The sequence below is a fragment of the Chaetomium globosum genome, genomic scaffold (assembly GCF_000143365.1).
Source record: "Chaetomium globosum CBS 148.51 scaffold_4 genomic scaffold, whole genome shotgun sequence".
In the NCBI taxonomy this organism is placed as follows: Eukaryota; Fungi; Ascomycota; class Sordariomycetes; order Sordariales; family Chaetomiaceae; genus Chaetomium; species Chaetomium globosum.
Genome location: NT_165979.1, coordinates 242,623 through 260,224, shown reverse-complemented (window position 1 = coordinate 260,224; position 17,602 = coordinate 242,623). Strand labels below are relative to the sequence as shown.

Below are 17,602 nucleotides of genomic sequence, written 5' to 3'. Positions count from 1 at the left end.
ACAATCTTGTTGCGTCCTTACATCCTCCAAGCCGCCAACATCCATGCCGGGCTCAATTCCGCCCTTCCATAACATCCAACATCCTTCCCTTCCCAACTGCGCTGGTGATCCTTGCCCCAACCATCAACCCATGCCTCCTACCTCAACGCAAGTCCTCAACCACCCCCTTGCACATGCGCCTTCCAAACCCACCTGCACTCAAGAAACTGCCACACCACCGCCGCTGCAAACCTGGGCTCGCCGCCCCGCCGCTGCGGTTCGTCCCCGTCGCGGCAAACCCGGCCGCAAACCCCGCGCTGCCGTGCAGCCACCCCGTACGCACGCCGGGGCCGACGAGCTTGGAGAAAGGAGCCGTTGGAGATGGCGTGTCCGAAGAGGGGGGGGTGGGTTGGGGGTGGTGGGAGAGTTTGGGTGGTGGTGGTGGTAGTGGGGTTCGTGCGGGGAGGGGGGCAGGGCGGCGTCGATTTGGGAGAGGAGCGGGAGGGGGGCGATGGAGGGGGATGAGGTGGTTAAGGGGGTTGGTGTGGGGGTGGGGGAGACGGGCCATTGGAGGAGGTCGTAGACGTCGTCGCTTATGATGAGGGCGTCGTGCGCGCGGGCGAGGTGCACGAGTTGCTGCCGGCGGGCGAGCGGCATGGTTTTGCCGGAGGGGTTGGCGCAGGTGGCGACGAGGTAGATGACGTGGCGGTAGAGCTTGCGGTCGGGGTAGGGGTGGTTGGAGGGGTGGTTCTGGGGGAGTTAGTATGAGTATTTACTAGAGCACTAAAGACACAAAGAGAGAGAAAGAGTACCAACCTCCCACGGCTCAGCCTCACACTCCTTCAACTTCCTCTCCAGCACACCCACATCCACTCCCGCCTCGTCCTCCGGCACGGCGCGCAGCCTCCCACGGAACCCCGAGTCTTCGAAAATAGGGCACGCCATAAAGTAGCACGGCGCCACCACCCACACGTGCGCGCGTATATCCCGGATCGGTAGACCCCTGCAGCACAGTCGCAAGCGCCTGGCGGGGCGGAGCCGTGATGGGTATCTCATCCTCGCATCTTTTTACCACCGCGCGTAGCACTCGTAGCGAGGTTCCCGCCCTCACCGAGGTTACCCCTCCCATCACCGCCACTCTCACCCCCACGGACGCCGTGGACACTTCAAACCCCCCCATAAGAATAAACCCCCCCCAACCACCTCGCCACCTCCTGACTCAACTGGCTGAAACCCCGGGTCAATGCCATAGTACAGCACCGGGACAACCAGTTCCGGATCCGACAGCACGTGTGAAGCGGCTGCCTTCAGGCCGGCGGCGGGGAGGAGGGACGGGGCGGGCCAGCCGCGGAAGAGGTTTATTAACCTCTTTTGGGGGGTTTTCTTTTGGGGGTCTTTGTTTTCTGGTTGGGTTTGGGTTTGGGGTTTGGGTTTGGAAAGGGGGGTGTTGGGGTTGATGTCGGCGGTGTCAGCGTTGGTGTTGGTGTGGGTGGGGTTACCGGTGCTGGCTGTAGGTGCGGGTGCGTTCGTCATGGTTGCTGATGGAGGTGATGTGTGAGGTGTGAGCGTGTATGTTTGGAAGAGTTGGGGTAAGGTAAACGGTGAAAGTTACTGAGGCGGAGTGAATTGCTTGGGATGAGCGGAGACCTGCGGGGCAACTACGAATTCCACGAGCGGGATATCTTTAGTACTACTAGTTAGAGAGTTGATGTTTGGCTAACTCAACTGGTCAGACACTACTATTTCCCTCACTGCCATGTCCGACCCGCTGACGGCAGGGAGGGGTTAAATAACGCCACACATTATTTGTACCTTCACCATTCACCTTCACACGGCACAACCACAAATATTGATCATGATAGTTTCTGTCAAGAGACTGTAGAGCCGCTAAACTGTAAACTGCAGCTACACCAGCCTATTCGTATCGCACCCGACTGTATATAGCGCCACGCTGGTGGCACCCCAGGTAAACCGACCCATTCCGTCATTCATACGTCCACGCTCAATATGAGAAGTATCCCTTGCTTCCTCCGGTCTATCGCAGAGGCCAGACACACAAGACGTCGCATCGTGTCTTGTCCCGTTGTTCAGTCGCTGGCTAGAGCTCATTGACAGGCCGCCAAAGGTAAAAAGCACGAGCAACCGAGGGTCCCGCCGCTGTCCCACCTCATGGTCCGTTTCTATGCCCCATCCACCCCCTCACCACCGTTAATTCGGACCCCGTTTTGGGTCCCTCCGCCTGGATTCGTTGCCAGACTGCCATGTCCATGCGAGGCCACGAGCTCGTTGCTCGTCTTCCATGTCCCGCATGCGCCAAATATACTCGGGCGAGACGAAACAGACCAGAGAGGTGCTTGTTAGCGACCAAAGAAGCGGCCGCTGCTGTTGATACAGCCATGCCGCAAGGAAAAAAAAGTAGGAAAATCGAACATTTACACTGCTGCTGGCTTTGTGCAGCGGTATCGAAATATAGGGTAAACCGATGGCTATGGTTGTTGTGTGTTGATTCGGAGAATTGCGCAACGTGTAGGCCGAAGTGATGCCATGCACAAGCGCTGCCACGTAAGTATGCTGGTCAAGTGTGCCAAGTGTCAAGAGGATCAGGACAAACCCTCCGACATCCCCCCCCCAACCCCAGGACGTCAGGCAGGCAACCGGACTGCGTTACGTTTGGATCTGGTTCGACGGATTGCGCGACCAGTTCTCCCGCCCCCGATAGCCACTACCACGGTGGCCTCTGCCATGTGACGGGTTGGATCCGGAACCCGCGGTGTCGCGTTGCTCCGCCGAATACGAGGAAGACGACTCGCGGCCCTTCCCCTGCCTATGCTGCGCCGACGAGCTATGCCGCCCGCCGCGCGATCCCCCCCTGCGTGGGTTGCTGCGTGCCCGTCCGAACGGGACCGTGATATTCCTGCTCTCGCTACCAGGGATACAGACACGCCACACATTGCCGGCTCCTGACACGTCGACGGGGAAGTTAATAGCGTCCGCGCTGAGCACTACGGGCCAGAGCTTCTTGCTAAGAGGCTTGGGCGCCGGGCTGGGCTGCCACGCCATCTCTGGTACCGTTTTCGGAAATCGGATGGGAGGCAACGAGCCCATCTCCTGCTCCTCGAAGCACTCCTCGGCCATCACTTTGGTAGTGGTCGACCCTTCCGTTTCCGCGATCGGTCCAAGTGGTCCAGGATGTGAAGACTCCTGCGGTTGAGGCGGAACCCGGACATCGACTCCCGCAGCCCTGGACGGGTGCACCTTGCGTCCGCCCAACAGGTTGTCGATCTTGGCCTGCCAAGCGTTGTCCGGCTTCGGAGTAGGCCCCCGCGGTGCATTGTCCGGCTCCTTGTATGCCGGTTGCGACGCCCACGCAAAGCTGGGCCCTTGCGGTTTCGAGGGGCCGGTAGGCGCCCGGCTTACCTCGGGCGTTTCCTTCGCCGCTGAGGGAGGGAGCCGAACAACAGGGTACGGTCGCGGCAAGGAAACATGCGGGTGGGTGGCGTCGCCGTCAAAAGCGGGATGGCCAACCATATCCGGAGGCGGTGGCGAAGGCGATTCCTGCCGCAGCGCTTCGGCGCTCAGCTCCAACCGGATATCGCGGGTTTCTTGGCGGACATCGCGAGAGGGGAAGAAACGTGACCCCCTGCCCTGGGCCGTGGCCGTCTTGGCGCCGATCATGGGTGCCGACGCGACATCGCGAGCGGGCACGCTGGCCTGAGGAAGTTGATTGTACTCGGATGGGGTGCCGCTCGACACCGATGCCGCTTGCTGCGCCGCCGCGGCTTTGCCCTCCGGAGTGGAAGCCCACGGGTTTTCGTGCCCGATCTGGACCGTCTGCTTTCCGATGCCCTCGGTGCGCACGCCGGAATCGTCGAGCTTCGTCGGGCGCCAGGTGTCTTTGATAGCGGGCTGGACATCCGACAAACGAACGGCCTTCTGCCTGCAACCTACGGTCCCGCTCATCGTACTGGGCGTTGAGCATCTCCGAGAACTTGTCGTCGTTGACGCGAACCGCAGCAGCCCACGGGTTGTCCTTCATCTCCCGCTCGGCTGCGCCCCGAGGCGCGTGTGGTTGCCTGGGGGGCCCGATCGGCGGTTGCCATGCGGCAGCAGGAGCTACGTTCGCCTGCGATGGAGCGGCTGTGCGGGAGCTGCTCGGCGGTGCAATGGGCCCGGGTCCTGACGGGAGCGGCGCCGCCCCGATGTCAGCCGCGAAAGTCCCATTGCCGAGGCTCCGGTTGTTGGGGGCGGCCCAGACGTTCTTCGTCGAAGGCTGCGGTCCCCAAACAGCCGGCTGCCGGTCGGTTTGCCTCGCGGCCCAAGGCTGGGCATGGCTGCTGCCATGTGTTGGCGGACGTGACTCGACGCTCTCAACCGGCGGATTAGTCTGTGGTGGCGGCCCAGCGGGCGGGAGGATTTGTTGTTTGGGCTGGGGGATGACCACTCGGGGAGCCTCGTCCTCAGCCTCGTGCGACTCGGCGGCCGCGGGGTTCTCGGAGCTGCTCGTCTCACGAGGTTGGATTTGGGTGGGTGTTACGGCTTGTTCCTTCGCTGCCGCCTTCTTGGCCTTGTTCGATTCGGGGGCGGGTCCCAATGCCTCCAACTTCAGACGAATCCTCTCCTTGCGTGCGGCCTCTTCTCGGGCCTCTTCCTCTTGGCGGCGCCTCATGGCGAGTTCCCGGCGTTCCCGCATCAATCGTTTCTGCAGTTCATAATCATCTTCCGTAACAGGGACTGCAGGCGCGGGCACTGGTGACGGTTGAACGGAGGGCGGCAGGACACGGCCCTCGGCAGCCGTTTCGCTCGGATGAGGTGTCGCATGGGCCACGTTGGGAGAAGCCTTGGGCTGCCACGCCTGGCCGGGGTGTGGCCCGCCTTGGGTGCCGGACGGGGGGAAATTCCTCGGAGAGGCGGGGCCATCGCTTCCTCCGGCCGCGGATGCGCGACGCGCATTGATTAGGTCGGGCGGAGGGAGAGAGTGCTCGAGGCCTTTGGGGCGTTGCCAGCTCCCGCTTCCGCCACTAGCATTGGAAGACCCGCGTCTCCGCCCATATGGACCTTGCTGCTCGTTCCTGGCTGTTTGGAAGGGCCCCGGATGATCCATCTGCCCATATTGTTCGTGGTGCCCTGGCCGCTGCATGACCGCCGGCTGCCGCCCGTACTGGGGCTCCTGGCGCACCGGGCCGCGGCGGTCCAGAACTGGCTCGTAGCGGCCGGATTGCGAATTAAAAAGCTCCCTGTTCGGAGCTGGGGCGCCGTCCCGCCAAGGTGCCCTGCTAAAATCGTCTGCCGCAATCTCCTTGGGGGGCAGTTGACCATGTGATGGGTGCATCTGAGTTGGCGGAGGTTTTGGCGCTGCTTGGACTGGCGTATCCGCGGCGATCGGGGAAACTTTGTCGATCTTCGGGAGGGGTGCCCATGGCGACTTGGCGGGCGCGGGCGGCGCTGGGGGCTTCGCAACCAGAGTCGGCTTTTCAGGCGCGCCTTTCAGTACCAGACCCTTCCCGGAACCCAGCACGCCGGGCTTAACGGCTGGTGATGTACTAGGGGCCGGTGATTTCGCTTTTTCCACCGCAACGGGCGCGTTCTCCTTCACAACCGGGCGGACGACGATAGGTTCTGGCGCGGCGGCGGCCGGAGGTTCCTCGGGAGGTGCGATCGCGATTTTAGTTCCGTCCTGCCACGTGATGGTATCGGGGTCCCAGTCCTCGTCGTCATCATCTATATCGGCCCAGTTGGACTGCCCTTTCGCGGCATCGGGATGGAGCCGTGTCGCCATGTGGATCCCATACTTTTTCAGCTCCTCGTCGGTGTACTTCTTCGGTTCCGGTGGAGGGACAGCTGCGCTGCGAGTTAGTAGCCATCAAGGTTAGGGGGCTCCCTCGGCAATTGTTTGCTCACGTCGATTCTTGTTCCACACAACACTCGCGTCCGGAGCTACCTTGCCACCGTTTGATCCAGACCCTTTAGTTATCAAGCCACTGCCGATCTTTGCAACTAACCTGGGTCGGCTGACCGTCGCGGTTCCAGGGACGGGAGATGCGGCGCTCGGGGTCACAGGCGCCTTCTCCGCAACCTTGGGTTGGACACCCGGGGCGGGGGCCTTGGATGTGAGGAAGGTCTTGTTGACGTTGATCGCTTTGAAGGCCGCGGGCTTTTTCACTGATGAGGAGACGCGGCCGTGGCCTTTTGCGCCGTCCTTTCCCTTAGAAGCATCGGATTTCGTGGCTTCGGTGTCAGATCCTCCACTAATGCTAACTTCTGTCGAGTTTACCAAGTCGTCAACGATGTCGGAAATGTGCTTGTTTTCGAACTCGTCCGTGGCATCGCCATTTATGTGCGGTGGGTTGAGTTCAACATTCTGCGAATCGTTGGCGATCTTGATCGTCTGGGGCGCGGCGCGGGGCAGCTGCGGTTAGCGGCAAGGGACAAAACAATATAACCAATTTGACGAGGAAGAGCAGGGCAGGGCTCACGGGCTCGGCGGAAGAAGTCAGAGTAGCTTCATCGGATCGCTGCTTGGGTGACTCAGTTGCCATCCTACGGTTGTCAGGTCGCTGGCGATCAAACTTGGGAGGAATTCGCTGATTGCGCGTTCGGGTAATCGCGGGGTCTCGAGGAATTAATGGTGTTGGTATCTGGTGCAGAAACAACAATATCGGATTAGCAAACCCTAGCAGATCGAGGGAGAGAGAAGCGCAAAGCGTGAAGGAAAGCCAGGCCACACAGCTGCTTGCAAATGCTGCTTCTGGCCAGAATGGCGATGGCTGGCTGGCGCAGACTTGGCTTGGCTGTGCAACCTCTTTGAAATGTGGGGACCTTACGTCTTTCTCCCTAATTTCTGTATTGGAGATGGAGACCGAGGGAATGGGAATCCCTTTAAATCGAGAGTCGGCCGGGTATTGCGGGAAGGTTAAAGGAAGGGAAGGGACCGGGGCGTGGGAGGGAATCGGAGGGGAAAGGGTTGTGGGAGTGATGGTTCCGCTGAGAGAGGCGATGCGGCTGGTTGATTCTCTTTTCGCCGACTGACTGACAGGCTTGGAAAGCGAATGGCACTTGGCGAAGGGTTCAAGAGCTGGCAGGTGAGCCGTTTTGGGATTAGTGGGTTAAATGGCCCACTCACAGGTCTCGCAGTTGGAGATCGGCTTGGGAGTGACTGTGCAAACAGGGAGGGAAGCAGCCTCGAGGCACCTACAGGTCGATAACATGTGGACTGTGCATGACACAGGGACCGCCGAGTCTGTTTCAAGTTTTTGTCTGATCAAGCTCATTCATACAATTCCGAACGAGGGGATCAGTGATGCGGATGAGGGTTGGAGTTGGCCAATTGAATATCACCAACATGCATAGGCAGGTGGCCATAGTAAAAGCATACAAGAATAGTAAAATAGGGATATCACATTGTTCACTATAGAGTACAGCTAGTGGCGTTTCTTGTTCAGATCGAGGCTCAACTATAACCCACCACGCACACACTGAAATGCATCTGAGAATGGCGGGGTTCCATACTACAACAGCTGATACGTTCCCAGAGCATAACCAGCCAGTAACCACTGATCCCTTGCTCCAATCAAAACGCTCGAGTCATAGGAAATTGTCACTCCCAGGTACCTTCACACTAACGGCAACACTTCGAGAGAAAAAGAATTCTGCTGCAGTGCGTGTCACGCACCCCATCTATTGGGAAACAGTTTATGTACACGCCCGAGTCATCGCCAAGGCAAAACACCCTCTTCTACCACTTAGTGGGCGTTGTTCTTGTGGTGGCCTGAAAAACCTGTTAGACACCTACACGCCATCCACGAGGTTCAATGGCAACTTACGGAGATGGAAGTAGTAGTTCTGGGCATAGCCAACGACCAGCAGGAACACAATGGCGTGGATAATAGCTGGATCCAGGTTAGTCGATGGTTCACATATTTAGCGTCAGAACTTGGTCACATACGCTTCGCCGACGCGTTCTTGCCGAAGTGCTTGGCTTGGTATTTGCCGAGAATGCCGGTGGGCTTGACGGCGGGAGCGGCGCCGCGGGGGAGCTTCTCGTAGAAGTTGACAACGCGCTGCATGCGGACAGCGTCGGGGGCCGCACCAATGGCCTGCATCACCAGTCAGCCCAACTTCCTTCCCAAGCCAAAGTCCATCCAGCCCCAATTCCCTATCCCAAACAACGGCCTGGCCTGTCCTTCTCGCCCTTCGCATGAAAAAGCTGTCGTCGTTTTTGCGGGGCCCGGCGGGCTCGATGAAAACTTGGAGGGCGCAAATCGATCGGAAAGCACATACCTTGGGGGAAGCGACCTAATAACAACGGTTAGCAACCATATCTAACCCTTCATCGACCTCGTAGTGACATACCTTGGGGGGGATGAGCGTGGAAAGCGCCCGGCGTGTGACGAAGCTCATGTTGGCGAAATGCGTGGCGCGCGCTCGCAAACTAGTCGAGAAGTCGATAAAGAGGGCGAAGGCCAAAGCAGACAAGTCCCCAGCTGCTCGTTGCGCTGGTCGGCTCAATTGGGGCGGGTGGTCGTTCAAGTAAGTTGAGCTGTTAAAGACGGGTCCTGATTGAGCGGGAAAACCGCAGCGTCCCTCGTCGGCAAGATGTTGTTGCGCGCGGTTGTTCCCGACGAACCAATCACGCAGCGCAGGGTGGGGATCCAACCCGCAATGGCCGTCACAACTGAACCTCGATTGAATCGCCTCACCAAGGTCCAGCTTTGGAAGCTGTCGGAGCTTGAAACCCCCAATTCCAACCAATCCCCAGCCGCCCTTTCGGATACCTCGAGATAGGGTCGTCGACAATGGCCTCATTACGAACGACTGCCTCGGCAGCGCGCCTGTTGTGCAGTGCATCGCACGCCCGCACCGCTGTCCTCCCCGCCGCGCGCCGCTACGAGAGCTCGACCACAGTCCCGGCCAAGACGGAGCAGGAAAAGAAGGAGACGTCGCCGATGGCCACGCTGCCGCGCAATTCTCCCGACTACAACGTGCCCATTGACATGGCAACCTCGTACGAGCACCCCCGCCGACGCACCCCCAACCACCATCATCACCAGAGTTCCATCCATGATATCTAACCTCTGTTCCGGCATGCAGGACCTACACCCCCGTTCCGAAGCACGTACAGGACGGCAGCGAGGAGGGCGTCATTCCGGCAGGGCTTCTCTCCAATGCGCCGATGGAGCTCCAGGCCAGGACAGTCCGGTACGCCTCACCATCGCCTATCCCACCACTCCCCCATACCACTCCCCCATACCACTCCCCCATACCACTCCCCATACCCCCTCGCCATACCCCCCTCCCCCTCCCTCCCTCCCTCCCTCCCACCTAACCAACCCGTAAACTAACTAACACCCCCCCCTTTCCCCCCCCACACAGCATCTACAAACCCACCAAACCGGCCACACAATCCGGCACACAGATCGGCACACGCTGGCGAATGGACTGGGACGTGCTGGGCAAGGGCCACCGGTGGGAGAACCCGCTGATGGGGTGGCAGTCGTCGGGCGACTTCATGCAGGGCACGCACATTCACTTCAAGAGCAAGGAGGACGCCATCGCCTTCGCCGAGAAGCAGGGGTACGAGTACTTTGTGCAGGAGCCCAACGCCCGCAAGTTCGCGCCCAAGGCCTACGCCAACAACTTTTTGTACTCGCCCGGCAAGCTCAAGCACATCCGGACCAAGTAGAAGAGGGGGGCCGCTGGGCGGGGTGGGGGCTTGGTGTGTGTACATAGGCATCATGTTGTTGAGTTGCGATTCAGTCAATAGAATGCAAAAGATGGGATGATTCAATTTGTGAATTGTTGATTTGTGCAAGACATATGTGTCTTGCTTGGGGGCAGCGCGGTACAGCCCAGTGTCATGACGAGCACAGACAGATGACCTATTCCTCTTAACCCCATCGTGAATGAACACGGAGGTGATAACGCCATGATGATGCACCCGGTATACCCATACCCATCCCAAGGTAGTGACCATGTCCCGGGTCCCACTACCGGTGCCGTGCCCTAACGCCTAAACCTACCCTCCCTGATACCCACCACACCTCGGAATACACAAAACCTCATAAAATAGCTTCATACACCAGTACTCATGTAGTGATCATTGGCTCAAGGCCGCTCTCGTTGGGCTCCGAGTTGTCCGCATTGAGGCCAAGCTCAATCGACTCAGGTAGGTCCTTCTTCTTAGACCGCGCCGATGTCTCGGCCCACGCACGCATGCGCACCAACTGTCGAATGGCAGCCTCTCTCCGCTGGTTCTGACGCACCAGCATCGCCTCGTTGACCTCGGTAGCCGTGTTCCGACGCAGGTCTGGGCTGAGCAGCCTCGCCAGTTCTGGCTTCAGCTTGTCAAGGGGGAAGATAATCAACGACATGGTCTGCTCGAGATCATTCAAGAATTCTCGATTTGCTGCCGCACGCGGACCGAGGTTCTCAGTCGCGAAAGTTATGGCCGCTGTGGGGTCCCCTCCATTAGACTGTCGAATAAGCTCAACCAACTGCAGCCGCAGGAGCGAGAAGTGCAGCTTGGGGTCGCTGTCCAGGAGCTAATGCCGCGTTAGCATGGGAAATACCAGAAAATCGCGGCCAAAATATCATAAGTGAAGGCTTGGGTTTGCTCATAAAGAAGTGGTTGTGTCTCATCACGGGCCGAAGCCTATGCGTGGTGCATGTTGAAACTCGTGTTCTAATCATAGCAAGGGGAACGGGTGAAAAAATGGAGAATCAAGCGCATACCTCTGGATCGACCTCGTTCAGAGCCGAGATGGCCCTGGCGATGTCGCCGCTGTGGATGGCATGCTGAATGTCCTGGCGATTTTGGATGGACGGGTCCGGCTGCTGAGGTTGCAGGTTCGCCTCCCTGCAGAACTTGGCGGCAGCTTTCGGATACCCTTCCATCGTCAAGTAGTCCAGGATCAAGACATTGACATCGCTAATCCAATGGTCAGCATTGCGCAAAAAAGGTAGACGATGCGGATGGAATGCGAGAGCAGAAAGGAGGGCGATCAGGGATAACAAATGTTGCAGTTTCTCTACACGGAATTTTCAGAGAGATTCCCATTGATATGCAATCATCATATAGCCATGTTTGGTGCGTAGGTGCGCGAGAAGGCGAATGACGCTTACCTCTTGGGCGCCTTGATGTCAGCAGCCCGCTTCTCGAAAGCATGTTGGGAGGGAGTTGCGGTCGAGGTTGTGGAGTTCTGCGAAGAGGAATCGTCGTTAAAATCCATGGTTGCTGTCGCGATGATATCCGCGCGATGGAGGGGAGGAAAAAAAGAAAAGGGAGCAATCGTACCATCCGGTCAAAGCTCTCGCGGAGTTGGGAAAACACGGCGTCCCGAAAAGCCGAATCAACGTCAAGCTCACCGAGTTCGAGGGCTGCACTCCAGTTGGACATGTGCCTAGTTCACCTTGCGCCGCGATTTCACATTTGTCGGTGCATGTGCCTAAACCTTCGGTCGGCACGCGCCAATCTGGTGGTTGAGTAATAAAGAAAGAAAAGAAAAAAATTGAACTGGAAGTGGACTCGACGGAAGAGGAGGGATTGAGCGAAGTTGGTCGAAACTTGAGCAAGCGAGAAGTGCGTCAAAGCTCCTTCCTGTGGAGCCGACCGCCGCAGCTGCCAGAGAGCCCCAGCCGCGTGCCATTCACGGTCTTGGAGCCTCGCTTGGCGGCTGTGGACGGGTCCCATCGGCCTGCGAGACTCGAAATGCCCCGCACCCGACAGGTGGTCCCGTTGGCGTTGGGCAACCGTAAAAAGGCAGATCTTGCCTGCCTCACAATAGATACCGCCTTGCTTTGTTTAACCATAACACTAAATCGAGGCACCAGTGGACGGCACAAACAAATCATTTCTATCCTCCCAGTATTGTGCGGTAAGTGAGCCTGGCCTTGTTTTGTGACGGACGCAAAATGCAGACCGGCTGCCAGCATTAGGTAACTAAGACAGCTACCCAGTCCCGTCTTCTCGCCATCGTTACGGCTTATTTCCAGGCTGCCCGGGCGGTTCCCGATTTGAGCCCCTGGAGATTGCTCGATCGCAGCTGCCCCTCCAGGCTCCCAGGCTCTCAACAAAGCCGAGCCTTTTTCAGGCCCTCCAACCAAGACCCTGGACCATCCAATCATGCCGGATTCCGTGACCGCCGAGTCGGCATCCGTGTTGAACGGCACAGCAGCTCCCGAGTCAAACGGCACAATAGCCAAGAGAGCGCACTATGCACCGCCGTGGGCCGACGTCAGTATCATAGGCATTGCTGGCAGCTCGGGGTCGGGCAAATCTACGCTCTCACATGCCATCGTGAACAAACTCAACCTGCCGTGGGTAGTCATTTTGTCCATCGTAAGTCATGGAGTATCCGGGGGTGGAACGGGGCGGACCCAGGCTTATTGGTTTTCATGGCCCGTAGGACTCTTTTTACAAGAGTCTGGACGAGGAGTCTTCCCGAAAGGCATTCCGGAATGAGTACGACTTTGATGCACCGGACGTAAGCCTCCAAGGCCACCTCAACATCCCTAATCACCAGGCTCATGATCACCTAGGCCTTGGACTTTGATGTCTTGGTAGAACGCCTCCGGGATCTCAAAGCCGGGTAAGTGCAGAGACGCGGACCAAGCCTGACCGCAGCTGATAATGGCCTTCGCCGTAGAAAACGTGCCGAGATTCCTGTGTATTCGTTTGAGAAGCATGCCCGTACTGACCGGACTACGTCCATCTACTCGCCACACGTCCTGATTTTGGAGGGTATCTTCGCCCTCTATGACCCGCGGGTTCTTGAGCTCATGGACATGAAGGTAAATGTGGTTAACCGTCTGCGCGGTACCTTAGTACTAACCCGGAAACAAGATATTCTGCGAAGCCGATGCGGATACTTGCCTTTCACGGAGGAGTAAGTCAAAATGTAGCCTGCCTGACCGGCCCCTGCAGGCGCTGACATGGTACAAGTATTACGTGATCAAAGGGACCGTGGTCGAGACATTGAGGGTATCATCAAGCAATGGTTCGCCTATGTGAAGCCCAACTTCGAAAAGGTAAATTCGCCCCATTCCTCTCCGCGGTACTTGAATTAAACTTGGGTTTGCAGTTTGTGGACCCACAGCGGAAGGTGGCCGACATCATCGTGCCGCGCGGCATTGAGAACCAAGTTGCCATGTGTAAGTCGGACCAATATCACATCCGGCTTGAGCCAGACTGACCCAAACAGCTATGGTGGTCCAGTTCATCAAGGAGAAGCTTCTCGAAAAGTCAACGCACCACCGCGCGGCACTTACCCGCCTCGAGATCGGGGCACAGTCCGAACCCCTATCTGAAAAAGTAACCGTGATGAACCAGACATCACAAATGAAGGGCATGAACACCATCATCCACGACATCGACACGACCAGCGAGAACTTTATCTTTTACTTTGACCGCCTCAGCGCCCTTCTCGTGGAGCAGTACGTACCCCAAAGACCTCTATTCTATACCGTGTTTGAGTGCATATTTACTTACCTGACACAGAGCACTAAACAACATCCCCTTCATCCCGGCCGACATCCCCACCTCACAAGGCCGCACCTACGCCGGGCTGCGTCCCAAGGGCGAAGTCTCAGCCGTCACCGTGCTCCGCGGCGGCGCCGCACTCGAAGTCGGCCTCCACCGGTGCATCACCGACTGCAAGACGGGCCGCATGCTCATCCAGAGCAACGTGCGGACAGGCGAGCCAGAACTGCACTACCTGGTGCTGCCGCCGGATATCGACAAGCACGAGGCGGTGCTGCTGCTGGATGCGCAGATGAGCAGCGGCGGGTCGGCGTTGATGGCGGTGCAGGTGCTAGTGGACCACGGTGTCAAGGCGGAGCGGATCGTGTTGGTCACGTACAGTGCTGGACGGATGGGCCTGCATAGGTTGACCAAGGTGTTTCCCGAGATGGCGGCGGTGGTTGGGCAGGTGGTGCATGATATCGAGGAAAGATGGGTGGAGAAAAGGTATTTCCGGTGTTAGTCAACTCCAGTTGCTCGGGGGCCGGCGGTCCCGTCACTCGGGATTGAGGCGGGGAGAGGGGGAGTTTGCATAGCATGGCGTTTTCATCGCTCCGTTCTGGATTGGAGGGAACAGATAAAAACAGCATATTCCAAATTCATCTGACTGATGTTGTCGCATTTTACATTAGCTATTGGTGGCAACTTATTGGAGGGCGTGTTCGTGTCGCCGACGATTCCGACACAGAACGCGAAAGACGAGGTCATGAAGCCCTAAACGTGAAATGCGAACGCTATTTTGGGTCTCATTCTATTGGAACCCAGGCAAGCGGCACGGCCATCCCGACTTGCAGCGTTTTCCCCTTGCTTTTTTGGAGCTGCAAGCAATGATGGCACAGTACGAAGGAGGCTAGGCTGGGCGGGGTCGCGCTGTCAAGTCACAGTGCGGATGGCGCTGATTCAGCTGGCATGCAACTGACCCCCTGCGCCCCTGTCACTGGAGAGCTTCCATGCACACACAATTCCCACGCAGCCAAGCAGTCACTGACGTAGGTAAATGCTTGTTGGGCGATCCCAGCTCGCCCGCCGTATCGGTGCCGCCATATGCGCTTCAATTTAATCACTCTCATTTTTCCAACATCTTTACAACCCTTCCTTGGATTGTAGTTTTTGCTTAACCTTTCTCTCGTTGCAGTTTTTCTTTTTATCAACTGCCAATCGCTTGGTGAAGCATTTTTTATCGCAATTTTTGGTGACGTCGCAGGTACTTCAACACCAAAAACAACATCACCATGTTGGGCACTCGAGCTGCCCGCCAAACAGGCCGTTTCGGTCCCCGAGGAGCAAACTTAACAGCCAGGACCCAGTGGACTAGGACACAAACTCGATCATTATCCACAAGGACATGGACTAAATCGGGGCTAACAGCCCAAACCAAAAGTGCGATCGCAGGCTCGACCCCATCGAAACCTCTTTTCCCCGCCCCGCTCGTACTTGCGCGCCGATTGTCCGGCAAGCCATTACCACAAGGGAAATCTAGGTTTCTGAACTTTGCCTACCGTGCTGCCGCATGGTTCGGTAGCTCGGTGCTGCTGGTCGGCGTCGGAGTGGTCGGTTTCTTTCTCTACGATGCTTCGACCTACCGTTTGCACTCCAGCCAGGCCGACGTCGACATCTCAGCCCTCGCGATCAATCCCCGCCGTGGCGGCCCCAAGAACCTCCCAATACTCGAAGATTTCATCGACGATGACGACACCGAGGAGATGCGGGTGCAAAAAGGGAAGCCCAGGCTCGTCGTTCTCGGCGGCGGCTGGGGCGGTGTTGCGCTGTTGAAGGAGCTGGCCCCCGAAAACTATCACGTCACTGTTATCTCGCCGACCAACTACTTCCTTTTCACGCCGATGCTGCCGTCCGCGACGGTTGGGACGCTTGGGCTACGGTCGCTGGTGGAACCTATCCGGAGAATCATACATAGCGTTGGCGGGCATTTCCTCCGCGCCAAGGCCGAGGACGTTGATTTCTCATCGCGGTTGATCGAGGTTTCTCAAGTAGACTGCAATGGCGTCGAGCAGAGATTCTACGTCCCGTACGACAAGCTGGTTATTGCGGTCGGGTCCGTCACGAACCCGCACGGCGTCAAGGGGTTGGAGCACTGCCATTTCCTCAAGGACATCAATGACGCCCGTGAGATCCGCAACAAAGTCATACATAACCTCGAGCTGGCCTGTCTCCCGACAACAACCGACGACGAGCGTAAGCGGCTCCTGTCGTTTGTGGTGAGCGGCGGCGGCCCCACGGGTGTCGAGTTCGCGGCGGAGCTCTTCGACCTGCTCAATGAGGACCTGATCGAACTCTTCCCCCGGCTCCTCCGCAACGAGATCTCGGTCCACCTTATCCAGAGCCGCGATCATATCCTCAACACCTACGACGAAACCCTCTCCAAGTACGCCGAGGACCGCTTCGCACGCGACCAGGTCGAGGTCCTGACCAACTCCCGGGTCAGCGAAGTCCGCCCCGATACCATCATCTTCACGCAAAAAGACGAAAACGGCAAGGTCATCACCAAGGAACTCCCCATGGGCTTCTGCCTCTGGTCCACGGGTGTTTCCCAGAACGAGTTCTGCAAGCGCCTGGTCAAGAAGCTCGGCAACCTCCAAACCAACCGCCACGCCCTCGAAACCGACACCCACCTCCGCGTCAACGGCACCCCGCTCGGCGACGTCTACGCCATCGGCGACTGCGCAACCGTCCAAAACAACGTGGCGGACCACATCGTGTCGTTCCTGCGCAGCCTCGCGTGGAAGCACGGCTCGGACCCGGAGAACCTGCAATTGCGCTTCTCTGACTGGCGGCGCGTGGCCGAGCAGGTCAAGAAACGATTCCCGCAGGCGGTGGGCCACCTCAAGCGGCTCGACAAGCTCTTCGCCGAGTACGACCGCGACCAGTCGGGCACCCTCGACTTCGGCGAGCTGCGCGAGCTGCTCAAGCAGATCGACAGCAAGCTCACCAGCCTGCCCGCCACCGCCCAGCGCGCTCACCAGCAGGGCCAGTACCTGGCCCACAAGTTCAACAAGCTGGCGCGCGCCACCCCGGGCCTGCAGGCGAATGAGATTGTGGAGGGCGATCTGGACGCGGCTGTGTACAAGGCGTTTGAGTACAAGCATCTGGGCAGCCTGGCGTATATCGGCAACTCGGCCGTGTTTGACCTGGGCAAGGGGAGGGGGATGGCCGGTGGGCTGTGGGCGGTGTATGCGTGGCGGAGTATCTATTTTGCGCAGAGCGTGAGCTTCCGGACGAGGGTGCTGATGGCGATGGACTGGGCGAAGAGGGGGTTGTTTGGGAGAGGTGAGTTCCTAATTGACATCTTGAACGTTGGTGGTGGTTGTGTGAGTGAGTGAGTGACTGACTGACTTGTTGCAGATTTGATGAGTTACTAAGGATTTACTTGGATTATGTCGCCGTATAGACCCAGACCTATCATGGATTTTATAAGCGACCGCATATTTTTCAGATACCTACCTAGCTCGAGCTGAATCTAGGACGACGATTTTCCCTGGAAAGCGCGGCCACATTATCTGCGTTCCATGTCTTGACCTCTTCTTGGTGTTGGTTTGGCAAGGGATGGCTTGACAGGCGTTTCAGGGGTATTTGCTGCTCCCCATATCTTGGACCCTTCCTTTTGTAGTATTTCTTTTTCCTAATTGTCTCTATTTACAGCATACCAACTCAAGCGTCCCACCATCACTGATTCATACCGAAGCTTCCAAAATATGTACTACGAATGCACACGCACACATGGACACACACACCCGACGAGCAAGGCGCACAAAATACAGCCCCCCCCCCCCCCTTTCCCCCTCGGGGGCGCAGGGCACTTATCCCTGAAAAACGGGTTCCCCCTCCAGCACAAAATGGACCCTCCCCTGGGTCGGGTCCTCCAGCGTGAGCGTGTACCTGCCTGGGAACAGCACCCTGTTGCCCCTCTCCTCGTACCCCCCCCGGGTGCCCACCGTCCACTGGAACTGTGCGGTTGCCCCCCCCCCCGCGCCAGCTCCGGGCCTGAAGTCACCGGTGCCCGCGTAAGATGCTAGTGTTTTGAACGGGTAACGCTTGGGCCCGAACTCCCCGGAAACCAAAGCTAATGCCACCTAATCCGAAGTGCGGTTGCCC

At 58.1% G+C, this 17,602-nt stretch overlaps 6 protein-coding genes across 6 annotated transcripts in view; 3 read left to right on the top strand and 3 right to left on the bottom strand.

The window, feature by feature from the left end:
- The window catches only part of CHGG_03793 (uncharacterized protein), a gene marked incomplete at both ends in the record, with an annotated part of 1,927 nt that extends 415 nt beyond the window's left edge, over window positions 1-1,512 (bottom strand). The window contains 3 exons of the mRNA XM_001223006.1: window positions 232-729; window positions 796-982; window positions 1,124-1,512. Coding sequence (XP_001223007.1) covers window positions 232-729; window positions 796-982; window positions 1,124-1,512 — 1,074 coding nt within the window. The remainder of the gene's footprint in view (window positions 1-231; window positions 730-795; window positions 983-1,123) is intronic.
- Window positions 1,513-2,643: 1,131 nt separating this feature from the next.
- CHGG_03792 (uncharacterized protein) lies at window positions 2,644-8,376 on the bottom strand (the record flags this gene model as incomplete). The annotated part of the gene is made up of 10 exons (XM_001223005.1): window positions 2,644-3,923; window positions 4,333-5,822; window positions 5,979-6,385; window positions 6,453-6,614; window positions 6,801-7,051; window positions 7,172-7,216; window positions 7,800-7,865; window positions 7,922-8,072; window positions 8,257-8,271; window positions 8,329-8,376. 10 exons carry the CDS (start codon window positions 8,374-8,376, stop codon window positions 2,644-2,646), a joined length of 3,915 nt encoding a protein of 1,304 aa, XP_001223006.1.
- A 395-nt stretch (window positions 8,377-8,771) lies between these two features.
- On the top strand, window positions 8,772-9,658 carry CHGG_03791 (uncharacterized protein; the record flags this gene model as incomplete). Its single annotated transcript, XM_001223004.1, has 3 exons — window positions 8,772-8,980; window positions 9,067-9,174; window positions 9,349-9,658. The coding sequence occupies 3 exons, from the start codon at window positions 8,772-8,774 to the stop codon at window positions 9,656-9,658; spliced, it is 627 nt and encodes a 208-aa protein (XP_001223005.1).
- Window positions 9,659-10,061: 403 nt separating this feature from the next.
- Window positions 10,062-11,371, bottom strand: CHGG_03790 (uncharacterized protein; the record flags this gene model as incomplete). The annotated part of the gene is made up of 4 exons (XM_001223003.1): window positions 10,062-10,517; window positions 10,708-10,903; window positions 11,098-11,174; window positions 11,270-11,371. 4 exons carry the CDS (start codon window positions 11,369-11,371, stop codon window positions 10,062-10,064), a joined length of 831 nt encoding a protein of 276 aa, XP_001223004.1.
- A 726-nt stretch (window positions 11,372-12,097) lies between these two features.
- On the top strand, window positions 12,098-14,210 carry CHGG_03789 (uncharacterized protein; the record flags this gene model as incomplete). The annotated part of the gene is made up of 10 exons (XM_001223002.1): window positions 12,098-12,313; window positions 12,381-12,458; window positions 12,514-12,563; window positions 12,621-12,765; window positions 12,818-12,860; window positions 12,917-13,002; window positions 13,056-13,125; window positions 13,176-13,407; window positions 13,472-13,950; window positions 14,125-14,210. 10 exons carry the CDS (start codon window positions 12,098-12,100, stop codon window positions 14,208-14,210), a joined length of 1,485 nt encoding a protein of 494 aa, XP_001223003.1.
- Window positions 14,211-14,489: 279 nt separating this feature from the next.
- On the top strand, window positions 14,490-16,869 carry CHGG_03788 (uncharacterized protein; the record flags this gene model as incomplete). Its single annotated transcript, XM_001223001.1, has 3 exons — window positions 14,490-14,526; window positions 14,861-16,777; window positions 16,853-16,869. The coding sequence occupies 3 exons, from the start codon at window positions 14,490-14,492 to the stop codon at window positions 16,867-16,869; spliced, it is 1,971 nt and encodes a 656-aa protein (XP_001223002.1).
- Between the last annotated feature and the right edge of the window lie 733 nt (window positions 16,870-17,602).